Consider the following 22,977-nt stretch of genomic DNA (forward strand, 5'->3'; position numbering starts at 1 on the left):
TTGTGTATTACCTATGCTATTTTTTACTTACTGTTTTTCTTTACATCAACTTAAAATCTACTCCTTTTTAAAGACTTAGACTCGAAGCCTTAATATCTACAATCATAGATTTGATAGCTATGCTAGATAATTTTTAAATTAATATTTTCTAAAATACATTAAATAAAGACATAAGTATTAAAATGAAAAGTTTATCTATGAATCACCTAAAATTATCTTATATAGTATCAGAAATAATAACGAAAATATACTGAGCTCTTCCCATATGCCTGGCACTTTTCTAAGCCCTTGACATGTACTAATTCATTTAATTCTCACAGTGAGATAGGAACAGTGATTATTCCCATTTTTCATAAAGGGAAACTAAGGCACTGAGAGGTTAAGTGGCTCATCCAGCTCACTCAAGGATCAGGTGCAGGTGGAATGCAGAGTCTACACTCCTAACCACTCTGCAAGAAAAACCCAGCACATGTATTCTTCCTTTTGGAAACCATTTTACCTGATAGGTTACCAGGTAACCTATTAACCTGATCATCAGTTGATTTTAATCATCTAGTTATTTAGCTCTCATGGTATAAACAGCAGATTTTAAAAACAGAGAACATACCTCCTACTCTTGAGAGGATTCTAGTTCCATATTAAAGATGGGGCCTTAGAGACTACTTAGTCTAGCATCTTCATTTACAGAAAACCTAAGAATGTATTCCCCAAAATCCAGTATTCTAAGGTCTGAGCTGTAAGTAAAATTTGTCCAGTGAGCAGAAATGTGTTCACTGGGACCTCCCTGGTGGCACAGTGGTTAAGTACCCGCCTGCCAATGCCGGGGACACAGGTTCGAGCCCTGGTCCAGGAAGATCCCACATGCCGCGGAGCAACTAAGCCCGTACGCCACAACTACTGAGGCTGCGCTCTAGAGCCCGCAAGCCACAACCACTGAAGCCTGGGCACCTAGCCCGTGCTCCGCAACGAGAAGCCACCGCAATGAGAAGCCCACGCACCGCAACAAAGAGTAGCCCCCGCTCGCCGCAACTAGAGAAAGCCCACGCGCAGCAACGAAGACCCAACACAGCCAAAAGAATATAAATAAATTCATTAATAAAAAAAAAAGAAATGTGTTCATTGATCACTTTCTAAATCTTTTCGTCCTTTTCCTGATGTGTGTGCTCATTCAAACACGTATAAAAAGGGGTATAATACCCAGGATAAATAATTGATCTATATATGAGTGTTCTCTCTGATCCAGAGTTATTTTGAACAAGAACAATTGCCATACGGTCTGGTTCAAATCTCTGGTTTCTCTAATCCTTTATTTCAAGTAACTGGAAAAAGTAAAATATCGCAAGTACTTAGTTTTATACAGTTCTTTTTCAGTGATGTAACTGAAAAGCAATTTAAATATATTAGTGGGGTTTTTTTAATGACTAGGGCTTATGATTGATTCTTAGTAATTATTTTGTCTTCTAGAATAAACTTATATAATAATCTTTCACACAGTCATGTAAGATTCATCATTAGTGAGTTATTACTTAAATTGTGATATAGCCACATAATTGAATACCATGCAGTCATGTAAAAGAATGATGTCGATCTTTATGCTTGACCTTCAAAGGTTTCTATGATGTAGTATAAAATTCTGATCTTAAAGGATACAGTAGATCTTATAAAAATTATATAATTAAGAACTTTAAATATTAAGAATCTAATATGATCTGGAGAAGTTCCACTTTTTATATAGTCTCCTTCTGCAGAAGTATTCTGATATATTGCTTAAGACTTTGTAATCCACACCTGATTTTCCCACGCTTACATTTAAATTTTTTAAAAATAAGTTAACATGAAAACTAGAATTGAGTTGGGGTGGCTCTGTAGATCCTGCTTCCACCCAGAGTGTCTTCTGTAGTGACACCCACGTTAAGCAGACTCCTGAAAGGAAGAGGCATGCTGCTCCTGGCAAGTGGATCCCCCGGCTGGGGCCTGTTTTGCAGAGATAACAGGTGAGAAAAGAAGTTGAAAATTTGCAAACTGTTTCATAGCTCCCAGATGGGAATGGAGGTGATGACAACAGAGTAAAGAGAAGATAGGTCCAGCTCCTGTGGCCTTGGGAAGACTGGAAAGGTAGCGAACGAGCAGCTGGCGGGCTGGTATGCCTTTCTGGGCTTAAAAGGAAAGAAGTCTCTCTCAGCTGCAGCGCTTTCCCACCCGTCTGGTTCACTGCACCTGGAATTGTATTGTGGGGGCAGGAAAGTGCTTCTCAGTAGGTTTGAAAGAATAGGTAAGAATCCAGGTGGGAAGCTGCATCCAGTCTGTGTAGCCTGCAGCACGACCGATCTGATAGATCTACCATAGGGCAGGTCAGAAAACCTGGGTTTGATTCCTAGACCCAGTCTAGCTGCTCTTCTCAATGGAACTTTATCACCCCTCCCTAAGTTTCTCTTTTATCTGTAATGCAAAGAACATGATAATGCGTTGTCCGCCTTGTCTCTGTGGATTGCTGTATCAAATACAATAATGCATTTTTAAAATATTTATTTATTTATTTTTGGCTGCGTTGGATCTTCGTTGCTGTGTGCACGCTTTCTCTAGTTGCGGCGGGCGTCATTGCGGTGCGCGGGCCTCTCATTGTGGTGGCTTCTCTTGTTGCGGAGCACGGGCTCTAGGTGCGCGGGCTTCAGTAGTTGTGGTGCATGGGCTTCAGTAGTTGTGGTGCATGGGCTCAGTAGTTGTGGTTTGTGGGCTCTAGAGCGCAAGCTCAGTAGCTGTGGCACACGGGCTTAGTGGCTCTGCAGCATGTGGGATCTTCCTGGACCAGGGCTCGAACCCATGTCCCCTGTGTTGGCAGGCGGATGCTTAACTACTGTGCCACCAGGGAAGCCCTTCATAAGTCTTTTAAAGCAATTAATAGTGTAGTCATTAATACTGGGCATTTAATATTAACAAATAATGAAATGTTTATTGAAGTTCAAAGTAAACTTCTACTTAACTTAGATTGAAGAATGAGGTAGCAGGTTGATTGGTATTTGCAGAATTACCACATAGACCATACATACATTGATATTTTAAAAACTATATTTGCCACTAAAAATATGCAAAACACAATTTAATGACAATAGCTAACCTTTTATTTTTTTTTGGCCACTGTGCACAGCTTACAGGATCTCAGTTCCCCAACTAGGGATTGAACCCGGCCCACAGCAGTGAAAGCCCAAAATCCTAACCACTAGGCCACCAGGGAACTCCCTACAATAGCTAACCTTATTGAGCACTTACTATGTGCCAGGCTCTGCGTAAAGAGCCATCTAAGAATTTTTTCATCAGATACAACTGCAAGTTTTATTCATATCTTACAAATGAGGTCACCAAAGTTTAGAGAGTTTAAATGACTTTCCCTTTTTTATAAAGTGCTGAAAGAAAAGAATGGTCATTTTTAAATCTTTTTTCTCTCTCTTGTTTAAATTGCATCATTTCTATTAATCTACCTTCAAGTTTACTCTTTCCTCTGCCATTATTATCTATGCTTCTGTATGTAATGTGTCTTTTTCCTCTGGCTTCTTTAATGATTTTCTCTTTATCACTGGTCTTCAGTGATTTGATTATGATGTGCCTTGGTGGGTTTTTAAAAAAAAAAAAAAAAACTTATTCTGCTTGGGGTTTGTTGAGCTTCTTGGATATGTAAGTTTATAGATTTTTATCAAATTTGGAAATTTCCAGCCATCATTTTTTCTTATATGTTTCATGTCCAACCCTCTTTCTTCTCTCCTTCTGAGATTTCAATTACATATATGTTAGACCACTGTTGTCTCACAGGTCACTGATGCCCAGTTCAATTATTTTTAGTCTTTTTATTTCTGTGCATGATTTTGGGTAGTTTCTTTCGGTACTCTGCAAGTTCACTGATCTTTTCTTCTGCACTGTCTAATACGCTGTTAATCTCACCTAGTATATTTTACATTGAAATATTGTACTCTCCATTTCTAGAGGTTTCACTGTAGTCTTTCATGTTTTCCTCCACCTTCTTGAACATATGAGGCATATTTATAAGAACTTTTAATGTCCTCATCTGCAGATTTCATTGTCTCTGTCATTCCTGGGTCTGATTCTATTGATTGATTTTACTCCTAGTTGTAGAGCATATTTTCCCGCTTCTTTGAATGACTAGTAATTTTTATTGGATGCCAAACATTGTGAATTTTACATTTTGGGGCACTGGGTTTTGTGGGGTATTCCTTTAAGATGTTGTACTTTGTGTTGGCTTTAGTTAAGTTACCTGGAATCAGTCAGATCCTTTAGAGGCTAGATTTTACATCTGTTAGGGCCTTTGGTCTAGGGCTAATTAATGCCCAATGCTAAGGCAATACACTTCTGAGAACTCTACCCAGTGCCCTAAGTATTACATGGTCTTACATGAACATAAACCATTCCCAGCTTTGTGTGGGCTTCAAGAATTGTGTGGTCTTGCGCTGTCCAGTGGTTCTTTCCCTGGCCTTGGTTAGTAGTTTTGTCTCATTAGGCACAGGTCACTTCTCAGCCAAAGACTCTAGATCTCCACAGTTTGTGCCCCTCTCCTCTCCAGTGCTCTGCCCTACAGATTCTAGCTGCCTTGACCTTCCTGAACTCTGCTGCGTTTCTCCTCAGCTCAGCAGGATTGCTGGCCTCTGTTCCGGTTCCCCACTCCTGTACTGTGGCCTGGAGACTGCCTATAGGCACTAAACTGGAGCAGTCACAGGGCTCAGGTCATTTGTTTCCCTTCTGTCAGGGATCACAGTGCTGCACTGCCTGCAGTGTCTGAAAATGGTTGTTTTATTTATTTTATTGCTTTTCTAGTTATACAAGATGGGAGAGTAAATCCAGCCCCTGATACTCCATCATGAAAGGAAGCTGGGGTCTGTGGTTTGTCTTTAAGATCTTCTTTCATAGCAGAGACTTACTGAATAATTTCAAATCCGTGCCATATATGAATAGTATTATATTAAACGAGCTGTGGACTAAGAATCAAAATCAGGGTCCTAATCCTTGCTTGGTCATTTAACTTTCGGCTCCTCACAGTACAGACTTTTGTGACACTCTACCCAGGTGACCTAGAGCAATTCATTTCTCAATTTAATTCTCATCTGTAGAAGGAAGGTTATAAATGTTCCTTGTAACACACTGAGGTGATATAAAGTGTGAACATAAGAAAATGTGTCGCTTGGCTCGGGTTGAGCTATTTTCAAACAGAAGCTAGCTTATTGTCACTCACCAGTCTTCATTGTTTACACTTCTTTTTAGGCACCGTACTGGACATACCTTTTATGTGCATTAGGACTCTTCATCTACCAGTCACTGGATGCTATTGATGGGAAACAAGCCAGAAGAACAAATTCTTGTTCTCCTTTAGGGGAACTTTTTGACCATGGTTGTGACTCTCTTTCCACAGGTAAGTTTTTAGTGGAGGTTTTTTTCCTATAGTTGTTTTTGTTTGTTTGTCTTTTAATGATGGCTTAAAAACTGAGCTGTTTGGTTTGTTTTGGTTTACAGTTGGAAGCAATTTTGCACAGTGTATTTTAAAAGTATGTTCAGGAATTTATTTTGTTTAGTGTGCCTTATTTTCATGCCAAGATTGTGCACCTTAAAATTTTGTATTTCTAAACAGTCAATGGCAATTATTTAATTATTTTAAATTCTTAATGGTTCTTGTTTCTTTCAGTTTTTATGGCAGTTGGAGCTTCAATTGCTGTTCGCTTAGGAACTCATCCTGACTGGTTGTTTTTCTGCTCTTTTATTGGGATGTTCATGTTTTATTGTGCTCACTGGCAGACTTATGTTTCAGGCGTGTTGAGGTTTGGAAAGTAAGTATGTATTTTAAGTTGTACATTTAAAAATATAATCAAATTCATTTTCACTATCTGTCATACTTCATTTATCCATAGTAAGGGGGACAAAGTGTCAATCAGGAATTCAAGTTACCTTTTAACTTATTGAAGCATCCATAAATGCTACACCTTAATTTTAATCTTTTAGGTATTCTTCATGTTATAGTTACATATTTGATGATAATTGTATTTTTTCCCCCTTCTCCCACTTACTAACCCAAGTTTACATTAGACAGGAGAAAGAGAAAAATAAGGGACCTGAATAATACAGAAAAAGGATATGCAGTACTTAAAAAAGTAGCATTTACAGCAAAGGAAAGCATAAACAAGACGAAAAGACAACCCTCAGAATGGGAGAAAATATTTGCAAACGAAGCAACTGACAAAGGATTAATCTCCAAAATATACAAGCAGCTCATGCAGCTCAATAGCAAAAAAACAAACAACCCAATCCCAAAATGGGCAGAAGACCTAAATAGACATTTCTCCAAAGAAGATATACAGATTGCCAACCAACACATGAAAGGATGCTCAACATTACTAATCATTAGAGAAATGCAAATCAAAACTACAATGAGGTATCACCTCACACCAGTCAGAATGGCCATCATCAAAAAATCTACAGACAATAAATGCTGGAGAGGGTGTGGAGAAAAGGGAACCCTCTTGCACTGTTGGTGGGAATGTAAATTGATGCAGCCACTATGGAGAACAGTATGGAGGTTCCTTAAAAAACTAAAAATAGAACTACCATACGACCCAGCAATCCCACTACTGGGCATATACCCTGAGAAAACCATAATTCAAAAAGAGTCATGTACCACAATGTTCATTGCAGCACTACATACAATAGCCAGGACATGGAAGCAACCTAAATGTCCATCGACAGATGAATGGATAAAGAAGATGTGGCACATATATACAATGGAATGTTACTCAGCCATAAAAAGAAACAAAACTGAGTTATTTGTAGTGAGGTGGATGGGCCTAGAATCTGTTGTACAGAGTGAAGTAAGTCAGAAAGAGAAAAACAAATACTGTATGCTAACACATATATATGGAATCTAAAAAAAGAAAAAGTAGTACTGACGAACCTAGGGGCAGGACAGGAATAAAGACACAGATGTAGGGAATGGACTTGAGGACACAGGGAGGGGGAAGGGTAAGCTGGGATGAAGTGAGAGAGTGGCATGGACATATATACACTACCAAATGTAAAATAGATAGCTAGTGGGAAGCAGCCGCATAGCACAGGGAGATCAGCTCTGTGCTTTATCACCTAGAGGGGTGGGATAGGGAGGATGGGAGGGAGACGCAAGAGGGAGGGGATATGGGGATATAAGTATATGTACAGCTGATTCACTTTGTTATACGGCAGAAACTAACACAACATTGTAAAGCAATTATACTCCAATAAAGATGTTAAAAAGAAAAAAAAGTAGCATTTGGCTTATGTGATAAAATAATGAGATATGGAATCTAAAGGTCTTTTTGGTCAAATTTTTGTGTGTCCAAAAAGGGTAACCCCTTTACAGCAGTCACCAACAACAGTAATCATGAGAGTCTCAGCTGTGGTAGACAGTTGATGAGATAATGTAATAACATTGTAATATTTGCCCCGATGCCTCATTCTTGGACACCAGGAAATAGTGCACAAGGCAGGAACTCTGTTCTCTATCCCTCTTTCCATCAGCTCCCTTTCTGCCTGATCCTTTAATAGCTGTCTGCCATTGGCTCATTCTCAGCTTTGGCTTCCCCGTCTACTGATTCTTTTTAGCCACACTTTATTGCTGCACAGGAAAAACAGTAGCTCTGAAAAAAAATCTCTGATAATGATAAATGAAAGGAGAAGCTCAAAACTATGGATCGTTTAGCAGAGTGAAGGCCTTTGGCAATTTTCCACATTGACTCTAAATTAGGGAATAGTCACAGCTATCACCTCTTGAGCACTTGCATGGTTCTGGCATTGTACTCAGCGCTTTACATGCCTTATCTCATTTATTCCTCACATTAATCCTGTAAGGGTATTACTGCCACTGTACCAATGAGGCAGAGAGGTTCTGTAACTTCCTTATACTGCTAAAAAGTGTAGAGCCAGGGTTAAAACTCAAGTCTCCAAACCCCACACTTTTAACGACTGCTGCTCAGTACTGTGGGATTATCAATGTATTAGGTACTGTGGAAGGATACAAAATGCATTTTTAAAAAGTCTGTTTTAGGAACTATATAGTATACTGTATTAAAGGGATAGGATAATACTTCTGTGACACTGCTAATACAGTCCATAACCATGTGAAAAATGACCTGCTTTAGGTTTCCATAGCACTGAAAAAATCCTAAGTAAGGAGAAGCCGGCTGTAGGCTGAATTAGTTTAGGAAAGCTTTTATGGAAAATGTGAGTCTTCAGCTGATTCTTTACCTACTGGTCAAGAACCCAAGGATCAAATTCCCAGGCTAGGGAGTTCCCTGGCGGTCCACTGGTTAGGACTCGGCACTTTCACTACTGGGGCCTGTGTTCAATCCCTGGTCAGGGAACTAAGATCCTGCAAGCCGAGCAGCTAAAAAACAAAAAAGCCAGGCTAAAAATTCAAGGCAAGTATGTAAAATTAAGAATCTGTACCTATGTATAGATTAAAACAGGCTAAAACAGAAACATAGCTTTGCAAAGTCTAACGCATTTTAGTTGATATGGTGAACTTGCTATGGTAAACTGGAGTAATATAACAATGCAATGTTCTGGTTAATTGTTGTTATTTAATGACAAATGCAATGTTCTGGTTAATTGTTGTTGTTATTGACTCAGACTTTACCTTTCTGGCTTATAACTTCATTAAAAATCTTTCTAAAATGAATTAGTTCACATTCCTAGCCCAGTTGTATATTTTGTACTCATTTGCTATTGACTGAGAGCCTAATGTGTGCCTAGAACTGCACATACAAAGATGAGTCACTTGCAGATGGAATATGCCAGACAGATTGGGGTCAAAGCATTCTAGGCAGGAGCATGAGGAAAGGAAGTACTCAGAACATTAGGGAAATGGCTGTTATGGTTGAGCACCATGCATGTCAGGGACTGGAGGAGATCCTGCAGTGCCCAGGGGTCAACCATGTAAAGTACTTACTCTGTATGGCACAGGTCCTAATCGTGTATTTTTTCACTTTACCAAAGTAAAGATGCCATTGAGTATTCAGTAGGATACATTGGGTCCAGCTTAACACTATAAGAAGGATCTGTATGTAGGACATCAACCAAGCCTCTGGAAATGCTTACAAACTCAGTATCAATTGTTGACTAGGACGGATTTCCTGAAAATCTGTCACTTTTTGAGAGGTTTAATTTTTATAGTGTTTATGTTATTAGAATACAGATAAATGATACAGATATATGAAACCAGGCCAATCTCAGAATCTACTGTGGAAATTTGTTTTATGAATGTATTCTTGGTTTAAGCCTGCTTAACATGGTTTCCCTTGTTCTGAAAGACTGAAGAAAAATATGCCAAATGAGAGCTTAATTGGACTAAAAAACTTACTACATTTTGCTGTTTAATTTTTTTCCAATTTTCAAAGCCCTTTAAGTTATTTATTACTATTGCTCCTGTTTTAAGTTTACTAGTGAAAAGCATAGGCTCTAGAATCAGATTGGGTAGAATCAAATTCTGTCTCCAAGATACCAGTTGTTTGACCACAAATAAATTATTTAACCTCATTTTCTTCAGTTTCTTCATCTGTAAAATGAGAATAATCATAATTGTGTTAAAAGGTTATTGTAAAGATTAAATAATAATATATATAAAGGACTTAGTACAGAATCTGGAGGACAGAAGTACTCAGTAATAAGGTTAGCATTATCATGACATATCCTTTAATTTAATTCAATTTCTTTTGTATATTTACTTTGAGTGACATTAAAAAGTAACTCTTACTAAAAGAAAATCAGATGTCATGTATTAATCAGTAAGTTACTGATAAGGAGCTAATTTCATAAGGAAATAAGCATACAGAAGAAACTGAGTTAAAATAAATTTGAGGATAGAAGGTCAATATAATTTGAGTGTTATTGACTACTGATGTAATATTTTTACAATGAATTTTAATAAATATTTTTGCAGTATTCATACAAATATTTATTAAGCATCTGGTATATGCCAGGCCTTGTTCTAGGTTCTAGGATAACATGAGTAAACAAAATATGAGTAAACAAAACAGACAAAAATCCCTGCCCCCCTTGGAGTTTATGTTCTAATATAGGAGACAGACAATAAAGCAAGCTAAACAAGTAAATACTGCACATAACACATTAGCTAGTGAGTGGTAAGTGCTCTGTGTCATGAACTGTAAAGAGTCTGGGATTTTACCCTTACAAGCTACCAAGCAAGCCGGTTAATGTTTCATGGATGCTGAGAGAAGACACAAAACTCCTGGGTCAGAGGCAGAGGACAACTTTATAACTCAGGGCAAAAGCAGTAGCCTGAGGTTCAGGTTCATGCCGGGTTCCCTCGCTCCACTCCCGAGCCCCATGGGGTCATGCGGTGGGACTGGCTGAATGCCTGCACATGTGATGGGTGGCATTATGGGAGAGGAACACTGAGGGATCTGTTGCTTTTATAGTAAGTGGAAGCAAGCCTGCTCTTTGCGGGGAGATGTAACCTCATCCTTCAAGGTTGCTCACTGCATACACAGCCCTGAGAAGTGGCCCGGGTGAAGGGTGCTCAGGATCTTGGATTCTTAGCACACCCCACAAGAACGTGCAGGGATGCTCAGGGTCCATGGCAGATTGCCTCTCCTAATTGTATGAAGAAAAATTAAACAGAGAAGGAAGAGAGCTACTAAATACTATTCTGTTTTTCTTATGACCATAAAAATACTGTTTTATACTGTTTCATAGAACAGAAAAAGAAATACTATTCTATTTTACTTGTAGATATTTTGTTATATGTTTTATCTCCTGAAAATACATAGATTTTAGTACAAATATGAATTTGTTATCTTGAATAAGATAATTTAAATGACAAAACATTAATAACTATCTCAAACTATAATTTTCAACTTTTAATTAAGGATTTTTTAAAGTTAATCAGTGATATATTAGTATTTTCCTTAGTATAGTTAGTGAAATAATTTATAGGATTACAGTTAAAATCTGTCCCTATATTAATGCTTGCCATGTGAGATAAGGCATATCTTATTTATAGCATGTTTGCTCCCATGTATCAAGGGTCTGCTCCCATGCTATTCAATACAGCAAACAATCCTTAAAGTTTAATTAAAAAATCTAAACCAAGTCCAATGTTGACTTGTATTATGTGGTATTTTGTTATTTACATGTGAATATTTAGACTCAGTGTTAATTTTCCCTTCTTTCAAAATCCTTAGAATTTCCATATGGTATTATGTCCATTTTTCCACATATTTGTGGTAAAGAACTAATTTCTACCCCGCCCACCCCTCAAATCCATCATGGAGAGATAACATGCAATTAAAAAAATAAAAAACAAAAAACAGACTTACAAAATGCAGTCCCCCATATTTCATTCAATTCAAGAGATACAAAATTACTCTATCAGACTATGATGAAAGTTTCTAAATGCTTGCTCTCAATTTCTATACTTACTGCGGACTGTAACAAACCCTAGACCACACTTTGAAGAGCACTGTTGTAGATTGTTCTCTATAATAGTTTGAGAATGTACCTGCACCATATCCCCAGTATCCATCTTTCTTGGATTTTTTATGTCTTTGGATTTACTTTTTAAAATCTTGGACCCACTAATGAGTTCTCTAAGTTTGTAAATTGTTATACAGATTATTCTTTTATTTGTCTAATATATCTTTCAAGCTTCAACTGGCTCTTCATATTTCAGATATTTAAGGATTTTGTTAGTGATTCCACCCTTTTTACCATATCCTTTCAGCTTTCTTTTTTCCAGACTCAAGAATTGTCATTTAACATACATGCATGAACACCAACATTCTTCATTGTAAAGAAAAAAATTACTGAGAAAAAATAAACAATAAAAAATTTCCAAAAAAAAAAAGAATTGTCATTTATTTAGTTTATCCTTAAAAGGCAGAGAGGAAGAATGAAGCTTTCAGTTTAATTTAAAATCTGTGGTGTGAATGATGCATATGTGAAACCAAGGTTCCTAGCTCAATCCCTGTATGTGTCATTTAGTTCAGAGAAAGTTTGTTCTGTAACTTCTGTCAGCTTTTCTAGTTGCTTCTGGTCACTAATCATATCCTGGAAAAATTATGGATTAACTTAATGTAATTCTACCACTATTACTGGAAAAAGAGTGCACAATTCTAATAATAAATCATAGATGTAGTAGCAAGAATGTTGGCTCTGGAGTCTTTTTCCTATAGTAATATCCAACTGTTTCAATACAGGCATGAAAAAATCATTTCAATTTCCCCTTCCCAAAAAACAGGCATAATTTATAGTTCATAAGACTCATAACAGATCTTAGTAAATATTATTACTTTTCCTTTTTCTCCACAAAATACTGTACATTATATTATTACATTTACCTTTTTCAACTAACTTGACTATTTCTCCATGCAGCCTGGAGGCCTTGGTTTGCCCATCACTGATCTCACAAATACTGGATGTTATTACATTTTCCTTTTATTTGTGCATTAATGTTCCATTCACCTTCTCCTTCTAAATGCCCCCAAAATAACGCAGTTGAGAAGTCTTTTCTTCTGTATCTGGATCTGTTTTATCATCTAATCCCTACATTTCTTATATTTGCAGAACAATAAGTATTCCTCTAGCATCTAAAGACTCCAGGGCATCCGAATGGAGATGCAAAGTAGGTAGACAGATATAAAAATTTGGAGCTTGGGAAAAAAAGATGTGGATTAGGAGAAGTGGATTTAGAGGTCATTAGCATATAGATGGTAGTCTTAGGTATAGATGTAATACTCAGAGAATCTAAAAAGAGAAAAGAGGAATTCTGGAAACAGTAGCATTTAAGATGTGGAGGAAGGAGCCTGGGAAGAGCTTCCAGCAAGGTAGGAGAATCACGAGAGAACATGGCAATAAAAACATAGCAAAGCATTTCAAGAAAAAGGGAGTGATCAGCATTTTAAATATTGAGAGGAGTTATGCGAGATAGTAACTGAAATGTATCCCTTGCGTTCAACAAATTGAAAAGTCACTGTTTACCTTAAACAGTTTTAATAGAATGGGGCCAAAAACTGGACTATAATGGATTAAGCAGCAAATATGAAGAGAGGAGGAAATTACAAATGTGGACTACTTCTCAGCCTGTTTCTGGAGCAAAGGAGAGAGGAGTTGATAGCTTCAGGGGATGCAGATTAGAGACTGATGTTGGTTTAGTGGGTTTTTGAAAGAAGTTTAAGTATGTTTATATATAGGGGGAAAATGTCTGTGGAAACCAAAAAACTATAATGCCTGTTAGTAACGTAATGAGAAAAACTGTTGGAATTTTCCCTACTTTTTAAATGAAATTCACTTGAGAGTGTTTAAGAATTTGCCTTAAATCATCTGGTGGTTTTTATATTATCATAGTTTTTCCTGATTACAAGAGTAATACATAATTGTTATTAAAAAATTCAAACTTTGCAGAAGTATGTAAAGTAGAAGATAAAAAGCCTTCTGTAATCTCAGTGATAACTGTTATCAGCAATTTTATATATGCTATACAAGTTTTTTACCTATATGTAAGCGCATTGTTGTTCTGTAGGCTTTTTCACTTAACAGTATAGTTAATTGATGATTCGGTGATGAAACTAAAGGTAAAAATAAACTAAGTCTATAGAGATTTTTACATCTTTTGATTTTAATATAAGGTTAATTAACCTTCATATTTAGGAATTTGGTTTACAAACATCTGTTCTTTATCTTTCCTCTTTAGAGTGGATGTAACTGAAATCCAGGTAGCTTTAGTGATCATCTTTGTGTTGTCTACATTTGGAGGAGCAACAGTGTGGGACTATACGGTAAATCTGAGGATTTAAATTTATATTTAAGTACTTTAAAAATATTTAGGAAAAAGATTGCATTGTTAATTTTCTTCAGAAATCCTTGGAGTTGTATTTAATAGTCATTCCATTTCTTAACCTTTTTTATTCATTTTATAATTTTACTATTCTATATACCTTATTACAGCATGAATATACTACCCTATGCATGAATATACTACCACATAAAGGAAAATGACCCCATTTCCCTAATATAAAATTAAACAGACTAGTTGAACTACCTTTTCAGGCCAAAATTTATCTCATAAAATAGATACATAAAAAGTAAATTCAGTAAAATATTTTATGCTTGAAACTTGTCCCTCAATATTAGGAAAGAAAAGTTGCTAATTTGCATTTTTTATAACCTACTATAGTGAAGTTTCCCATGTTAAGGAGTGTTTTTATTTTCTGCGTGGTTGGAGACCTCAGTATTTTGATAAAAGTTGACTCTCAGGAGGCCACTGTTATAAATTCATGCTTTGTATAGGCAGAAAATTTATGAAGAAACTATTCCGTCTCTACAACCTAAGTTTACAGTATTGGCTGACTCAAAACTTCATGCCCAGAGAGTTAAGAAGAGTAATAAGGATAATATCAATAGTCAACAACTAATACTTACTCAACATTTACTATGTTCCTAAATATTTTACTATCACTGTTTTCATCTGACCCTCAGAACAACCCTGTGAAATAGATACTGTCATTTTTGTGTTTTATAAATAAGTCTTAGAATGATTAAGTAATTTGTCCAATGACACATAGCTAGTAAGTAAGTACTGGAGCTGATTCCAGACTCTGTTTTTAATCACTAAGCTATATAACCCTGGTAAAAATAGTAAGAGATACAAAACTAAACATGCTCTTACCATAGGATCCAGCGACTATGCTTCTTGGTATTTACCCAAATAAGTTAAAAATTATGTCTATGCAGGGAATTCCCTGGCAGTCCGGTGGTTAGGACTCTGTGCTTTCACTGCCATGGGCCCAGGTTCAATCCCTGGTCAGGGAGCTAAAATTCCACAAGCTGCATGGCACAGCCAAAAAAAAAAAATTATATCTTTGCAAAAACCTGAACACAGGTATTTATAGCAGCTTTATTCATAATTGCCAGAACTTGGAAGCAAGTTCTGCAGTAGATGTCCTCCAGTGGGTGAATGGATAAACTATGGTACATCCAGGCAATGGAATTGTATTCAGTGTTAAAAAGAAAGAGCTATCAAGCCATGAAAAGACATGGAGGAAACGTAAATGCATGTTATTTAGTGAAAGAAGCCACTCTGCAAAGGCTCCATATTGTATGATTCCAATCATATGATATTCTGGAAAAGGCAAAATGATGGAGACAGTGAAAAGACCTGCTATTGCCAGAAGTTACGGGGTTAAGGAGGGATAAATGGACAAAGTCCAGGGGATTTTTAGGGCAGTGAAACTATTCTGTGTGATACTATAATGGTGGATACCTGTCTACCTGTCATTATGCATTTGTCATTTATGCATTATGCATTGTCATAGAATGTACAACACCAAGAGTGAACCCTAATATAAACTATGGACGTTAGGTGATAATGATGTGTCAGTGTAGGTTCATGGATTGTAACACATGGATTGTATCACTCTGGCGGAGGATGTTGATAGTGGGGAAGCATGTGTGTATGAGTGCAGGGAGTATATGGGAACTCTGTGTACTTTCCGTACAGTTTTGCTGTGAACCTAAAATTGCTTTAAAAATTAAGTCTGTTTTTTAAAAATTGTAAGAGATTTCCCTGTGGCATTTAGTTTCAGAATTGCCAATCACAGTTCATATCACTAGGCTCAGAAATAGACTTTGAGCATATTTTTAAGTAGAGGAACATTCCCTGAGATACTCATATCCCTTCTTATCATGTAAGAATAAATAATAGAATCAAGGATACATAGGCCTCTAAAATATGCTAGAGGGATGCGATGTTATCTTTCATGGTACCTGTTCAGCCAGTACCCATTAGAAGGTGAACGTGGACTTAGAGGCAGTTCGGCAACTCTGTCATTGTCAGATGTGGTTGTTTTAAATTTGGAATTCTGATTTGGTTATACTGGGGAAGAATTTAATCTTAAAATCATTTCATTCAATGTTTTAGCAATACCAGAGGAAGAAAGCATACCTACTTATTCTCATCAATAAGAATGCTGAATTTAGATATAGATCTTCTAAATTTAATTGTTGATCTGTAGTTTCCACAGATTTTGGTACAGTATTTCAAAGTATATTTTCAATACACAATAGCCTACAGCTTTTGGCAATTCATTGTTACTGTTTTTTAAATCCTTTGCTGCCTTTGGAAGTTTTCTTGAACAGCAATTGACCAACAGGTAAATATATATTGCTAGAGATTTAATCCTGGATATTAACTACACAAAACTTTTGCATGCACACACGTTTGTCACATTCATGATGCAGACCATGGTGTCTGACTGTCCTGTGATGCTGCCTTTTAGACGTACTAAAGTCAAGTGAACTATCCTTTTTCATGTTTCTTAAGTCAGATGAAGGCTTGTGAGATAAAATACTTCATCCCACTTATTTAAATAGACTTAGCTGGATTTTTCACTTTAAGAGATAAAACCATTAAAAGAAAAGTTACCACTTCAGGTTACATTCCAGAAGTTAAGGTTTGATTATAAGAAAAAGAATAGCTTATTGTACAGGGCTGTATCATAATGTTTCTTTACTTTTTAATAGGAAAAGAAATTCTGTTTTCTTAATGATGTGTTTCTTTCCTCTACCCCTAAAGATACCCGTCCTAGAAATAAAATTGAAGATCTTACCAGTTCTCGGAGTAGTAGGTGGAGCAATATTTTCCTGTTCAAATTATTTCCATGTTATCCTCCATGGTGGTGTTGGCAAGAATGGATCCACTATAGCAGTAAGACATTAATTTCATCATCATTCAGTATTAATTTTATGATGAATTTTCTTTTCACCCAGCTACAGAGATACTAAAAATATGACAAAGTTCAAGAATAGGGAAGGAAACTAAAAATATGACAAAGTTCAAGAATAGGGAAGGAAACTAAATATCTTAAAAGAATTCTTTTTAGGCACATAATACAAAAGCATTTTTAAAACAGTTTAGACTGATGTTAAAGAATTTTTCCTCTTTCTACAGCCTTTCTCAGAGTAGACTTTTGTGACATTCGGTTTAATCATCTGCTGTTTCATTACTGTACATAATTAAGAGTTACCATTTGTCTTCTTGCTCGTTGTGCCTGGCCCTGATATAGGAGAGGAGGAGGAGTAGGGAATGAGTTCCTGACTGAATGTCAGGAAAGCTGCCAAACGTCATGGTTTCACATATGGGGCAATTTCTTAGTCATGAAGTAAATTTTATTGAAATTTCACTGAAATGTATTTTTAAAACTCTCCTAATATTTTAAAAGGTAAAAATTTTAACCTCAGTTCTGGAGTTGGTACACCTTGTATTTGTGTTCTTTACACTTTGCTCATCTATAATTCTTTTGTATTTATTCATATTTGTTTTTTTAAAACTTCTTCAATACTTTTACACAGGAAAGAGGCAGAAAGGAATTCTGCCCGGTTTTTAACAAATATAACATAATATCCATGTGTTTAAAAAAACATATTGTCATCTTCAAGGTAGTTGATCATAAGATAAGTACTTATTCCAGTGATGCCATCTTCTGTCAAAACATTCTTGGAATGCCTTTAAGCTATAGTTCATTCTCTTTAATTTCTTCAGTGCTGTAGTTCAAAATTTCTGTCTTTTAAGGGTGGGTTTGATTTTGAGAAAAGTCAAAGTCATTTGAAGCCAGCTCTAATAAATAAGAGGAGTAAAAACATGAAATATAGCATTTTTAGTTTAAAAAAAGACTCATTCTCTTAAATGACTTATACATTGGCTCTTAAGGCTATTTCAAAGGAATCTATCTAATTCATAAATTATCAATTTTTATGAATATATTTTATATACATAATTCAAAGGCAAAGTATAAAACTCACTTAGATACATAAGTTCTGATATATTTGGAAATTTTAATTTGTTGTGTTTTGAGGTGTTTTGTCAGTTAACCTCAGAATTGTTTTAGAAATGTTAAAGTATTCTGCATAAGATGCTTAAGAGTACTTTTTGCTTGACCATGGATGATAAAATAGAATACTTGCTAGAACATGAGTTCCACTAAAGACGATGAGATTTAGTGATGATGAGCATCCACTTTAGAATATTTTACTAAGACATAATTCATTAAATGTTTGAAGGAAGACAAGAAATCAAACACTGTGTCTAAGGAGTGGTTGATTTCAAACTCTTAAACTGGTGGTTTTCCAACTTTTTTAGCAGCAGATTTCCTTGAATAAAATTTATAGAACCAAAGTACAGGTAAAAGCACTATTTTAATAATCTAAATATTTATAACATTACTATATAGTATAGTGTTTTATTAAGATATGATTTTGTAATATTTATAATATTATTCGTGTAATTTTATAGTAAGTTCTAATTTGTAACATATAAACGTAACAAACAAGAATAAGCCTGCTTTAATAGATACATTTAAATTGGTGGTTATATATTTAGTAAGCCTTAAAATCAAATTTATTTCAATATTTTGTTTAGGATAAGCAGTGCTGAGAGCATCCTGATTCGCATAGATAAAAATGTAATGGGTCGGGTTGTACAATGTTACATAAGAGGGCATTTGTAGTCTAAATGCAAAAGGCAGGGGCAGGGGTGGGATATTGGTATAGAGAGAGACCAGGGAAGAATTAAACTCCTCCTAATCAGTGATTAAGATATTGTGTAAAAGTGGCAGGTTAAGCTTTATTTCAATATCTGCACAAAAATATGTTAACTTGGCAATTGGAGTGTTGATGGCCTTCAGCATGGTAAAATTCGGTATAGAATAAATCACGTTATTTTTTTAGTGGTTATTAGTTTAAAATGTGTGTTCATATAAAATTGGAATCAAACATCTAAGCACTGTATTACCTCTGTGTAACCCTAGGTTTCTGTGGAAGTTTGAAAAGCATGGCTAAGGTCTGTATACTCCTTTAGGCCATACATTATCATACTCTTCTCTAGGTCTCTAGTTCCTAACACAAAATAGATGCTTAGAAAATATTTGCGTTGTAATAAATGCATTTTTAAAATTTGGTGCTGATTTTCTGCTTTATCCATTAGGGTACCAGTGTCTTGTCACCTGGACTCCACATAGGAATAATTATTATACTGGCAATAATGATCTACAAAAAGTCAGCAACTAATCTGTTTGAAAAACATCCTTGTCTTTATACCCTAATGTTTGGATGTGTCTTTGCTAAAATCTCACAGAAATTGGTGGTAAGAAATTCTTTTATGATTCATGGTATAAATATGTACTTGTTCCTCAAACACAAAGCTGGAAACTACTTCATACAATGGGTAGGTTTTTTATGGTGTTATCATCACAATAGTTAGCTCTTTGTGCTCCAAGTAATACTGTAAATGAATGTTAGATTCACAGACAGACTCCTTAGTGTATAGTTAAGTTCTTTTAATTATTTGTTTAGCAATGATTATCAATTATAACCTTCTGATATCAAGGAATTTAAATATTGGAAACTTTAATAAGCTACCCAGTCATGAATTTGAGAAATTTTAGATTCAGTATTCCCATATCAAATGTGAGATTAAATAAATGGTCTCTTTATCCTTATTTGTCTTAATAGTAAATTAAACTTCTAGTTAATTCTATCCTGAAACTAAAAGCTAAAACATTTAAAATTTAATGGTGAAATTATTTTGTTTACTTTTTTATAGATAGCTCACATGACCAAAAGTGAACTGTATCTTCAAGACACTGTCTTTCTTGGCCCAGGTCTTTTATTTTTAGACCAGTACTTTAATAATTTTGTAGACGAATATGTTGTTCTATGGATAGCAATGGTAAGTGCTTTTTTGGTAAGATTTTTATTTATTTTTAACAAATGTCAGATAATACTATGCTTAAGAGTCATTTCAGTGAGATATCAGGTAGCCTTACTTTCTAATCTATACCGTAAGTGTTTCTGAACATTTAAAATTACTTCTTTAAAGCTTGCTTTATATTGTGTTTGAAAATGGCCCACATATCTGGAGATCAGGGTTCCAACAACCTAAATCCTTAAAAACACAACGGTGTACCTTAAAAAAAATAGTACCAAAAAAACAGTACTAAGATGTCAAAAATCACTTCACTCTCTGGCAAAGGACTACAAACATGTATTAGTGTCTGACTTATTTAATCCAGCTTGTTAGAATTATTATGAGCTTATAGCAGATAACAGGTAAATTAACTGTAGTTGGTGTTAGCAGAGGTGGGCACTATTGTATCAAGAACTGTCAGCTAATACTGAGGAAACAAAACAGAACAGACAGTACTACCCAGTACAGGGTTCTGGGACCATTTTGTGCTAGAAGTAAGCAACCCTACGTATCTGTATGGCCCTTGAGGATAGTGCAAAATTTATATTAATAATGATGACTCTTATCAAGCAAATTAAATTCTCATTGATTGCATCCTGCTTAAAAAGTGATGTGGATAATACATATATTAATTTCTATTCAAAATTATTATAAAATAGAATTTGGTGCATAAGAGGGAAGCTTTAGCCATCTGAGGAAAAGAAAATCATTGTTGGTAACACTTTAATCACACAAGTGGATAAAGGAGGCATTACTAAATTTTTTATTTTACTAAAACATTATCTTTATGGTTGGTCTTCAATTAATGGTAGTTCTGGACAATTTTGCTGTATTTTTCCCTACCTCCAGACCTCACTGGACTTCACCAAATTGTTAGTGATATACAAAAACTGATACTAAAGTTAGCTAAAAGAAACACTGAACCTTTTGATAATTTAAATGATCTCACACTATTTGTTAGATAGAGGTATTAAAACAAAGCCTATCTGTTCTGTGCATGGACCCCTGGGGTACATCTGATCATCCTTTATACTAGGTTCTATAGTATTATACTTTTTTTCAGAGTAAGTTAATAACTTAATATCCATTCAGAAGTCTTCCATTCTTCAAATAGTGGTGAGATGTAAATCTTAGTCCTTGAAAGTTTCTCAGGCAATATTCTAAAAAATGTTTGAAAATCAGAATAATTTCCTTTAATTTGCTATCCACTATAAATATTATTAGGGCTCCAAAACAATCTAAATGTAAGAAATAGGTGGTGATTTTTCAAAATATCTGAAAATTCAATGTAGGGTTTCTTTTAGTGAACGTAAGTATTACCAAATGGAATTAACAGAATTAAAATAGCAGGTGTTAAAAATTTGAGCACTTAATTTGTAATGAGTGAGTTGGCCTGGTTTTACGTCAGTGGTGGAGATTATGGTGAGAAAGTCGAATTCAATTTTTCTTTAAAACACTTTGTGGACCACAATTAAAAACAAACAGAAAAACACTATGTGGACCAAAATAAACATATTGTGCCCTTTGGCATCCTTAGGGAAAAGGCTCTTGCTTCAGAGAGAAAAGAGTCAGACGGAGTTTTTCAAGTAAATGATAAGGAGATGTTTCCCCTCAGTGGTGAGAATTCCCTCCACCGGCAGAGCTGTGAGGCTCCTTTTTCTAAAAGGAAGCATTTGCCCCCAGCCTCTGGGAAAGTTCTTAAATAGTGTGCCTCCCTGCTTAATTTTGTAAAGAACACAATTTTGTATGTGCCTTCCCTCAACTATGATGTCTCTTCCAGGCCTTTACTTTCTTACAACTACTCTCAAAGGAATAAGGAAAAAGAAAAGTATATGATGGAGTGATTTCATTATAATGACTGATAGCCCCTTCTAGTAGAAAATTTGAGGCTTTGTTGCACAGTAGAAAACTGAAAGGATATGGAGTCAGAAGACTTGAGTTCTGTTGTTTTCCAGCTTTTGTAATTTAGTCTATACCTTTTACCACTCTGAGCCTCAGTTTCTGTAACTGTGAAATACCCTGCATATTCCAGCGGACTACAGTGAGGTCCAAATATGAACTATAAAATGTAATATTTTCGGTGAAGAATTTTTGGTTAAGGTTTGAGTTTAGGGGGCGAGGGGACAGAAAAATAGCTGCTGCTTTAGAAAAGATAGACCATAATCCATTTTATATTTTCTTTTTTGCTTCTAAAGGTCATTTCTTCATTTGATATGATGAGGTACTTTAGTGCTTTGTGCCTGCAAATTTCAAGACACCTTCATCTAAGTATCTTCAAGACTTCATGTCATCAAGCACCTGAACAGGTTCACAAGCATATTGACTAATAGCCCAAGGAAAAGAGGAGAAGCAGTTAGGGGAACCTATGAGTGAAGGAAATCTCCTTTTTCAGGAGGCTAGTATACTATCAAATAAGGTTATATTTTAATATAAACATTAAGTCCTGTAGATTCCATTATGTCTGTTTCAGTGGCAAAGCCCTCGTTGTGTATCAACATTTTTTATCAAGGTATTATCAGAGTAATACAATCTATAAATTAATTAGAAACAAAACCAAAGAAAGAAATTTCAATTTTCTGAGTATAAGAAATTGAACCACTGTAGTTCTAAAGAGCAATCTCTTTGTCTCAGAAATCCTTATCAGACAATTGGGGTTTTCTCTGCCAAAGGATTACATAAAAATTCAGGACTTAAAGGATTTTAGCCATCTTGAGGGTGATGCTTACTTCGCTAAAAATTGACAAGTGCGTTCATAATATTGCATAAGTGCATGAATTGTAATAGTGTAATTATTGAGTCACATGATGTTATAGGTATTTTTTATTAGCCATTTTCAAAAAGGTATGTTAATTACTATTGTATAAAAGGAAATACTTGCTTTAGTATACCAACTTCTATAATTTGTAGTTAGTAAGAGGAATTATCTTACCAGTTCAGAAAAACAAATGAATCTTTACAGTGAGGGCAACTTGTTCCTTGATATTCTGAGTTTAAATTTCATTGTCACAAAAAAAGTAGACATTAAACATTTCCCTTTGTGAAAAACAAAACAGTAGCTAAAGCACAATTGACATGCAAGAAAATTAGTAATTTATGAAAACATAGCAAAAATATCTTCCCTTTAGAATATCAGCTAAAGCTACTTCAAGTACACTTTTACTCATTTGAGGTAAAATGGGGATAAAATAAGTATCTGT

At 35.4% G+C, this 22,977-nt stretch overlaps 1 protein-coding gene and 1 long non-coding RNA gene across 5 annotated transcripts in view; both read left to right on the top strand.

Moving 5' to 3' along the window:
* CHPT1 (choline phosphotransferase 1) overlaps positions 1 to 22,977 on the top strand; it is a 42,522-nt gene that overhangs the window by 9,476 nt on the left and 10,069 nt on the right. For 2 of the 4 annotated variants that reach the window (XM_082349660.1, XM_082349661.1), the window contains exons 2-8: positions 5,266 to 5,413; positions 5,684 to 5,825; positions 13,733 to 13,817; positions 16,613 to 16,744; positions 19,019 to 19,177; positions 19,637 to 19,762; positions 21,976 to 22,086. In XM_082349660.1, coding sequence (XP_082205786.1) covers positions 5,266 to 5,413; positions 5,684 to 5,825; positions 13,733 to 13,817; positions 16,613 to 16,744; positions 19,019 to 19,177; positions 19,637 to 19,762; positions 21,976 to 22,086 — 903 coding nt within the window. Of the gene's footprint in view, positions 1 to 5,265; positions 5,414 to 5,683; positions 5,826 to 13,732; positions 13,818 to 16,612; positions 16,745 to 19,018; positions 19,178 to 19,636; positions 19,763 to 21,975; positions 22,176 to 22,977 lie in introns of all 4 variants that reach the window. The other 2 variants (XR_014233158.1, XM_082349662.1) reach the window with 2 other exon arrangements.
* LOC309608952 lies at positions 16,751 to 17,276 on the top strand. Its single transcript, XR_014233169.1, has 2 exons — positions 16,751 to 16,870; positions 16,908 to 17,276. It is a non-coding gene; the product is annotated as an uncharacterized lncRNA (long non-coding RNA).

Source organism: Balaenoptera borealis, assembly GCF_965194805.1.
Source record: "Balaenoptera borealis genome assembly, chromosome: 13".
In the NCBI taxonomy this organism is placed as follows: Eukaryota; Metazoa; Chordata; class Mammalia; order Artiodactyla; family Balaenopteridae; genus Balaenoptera; species Balaenoptera borealis.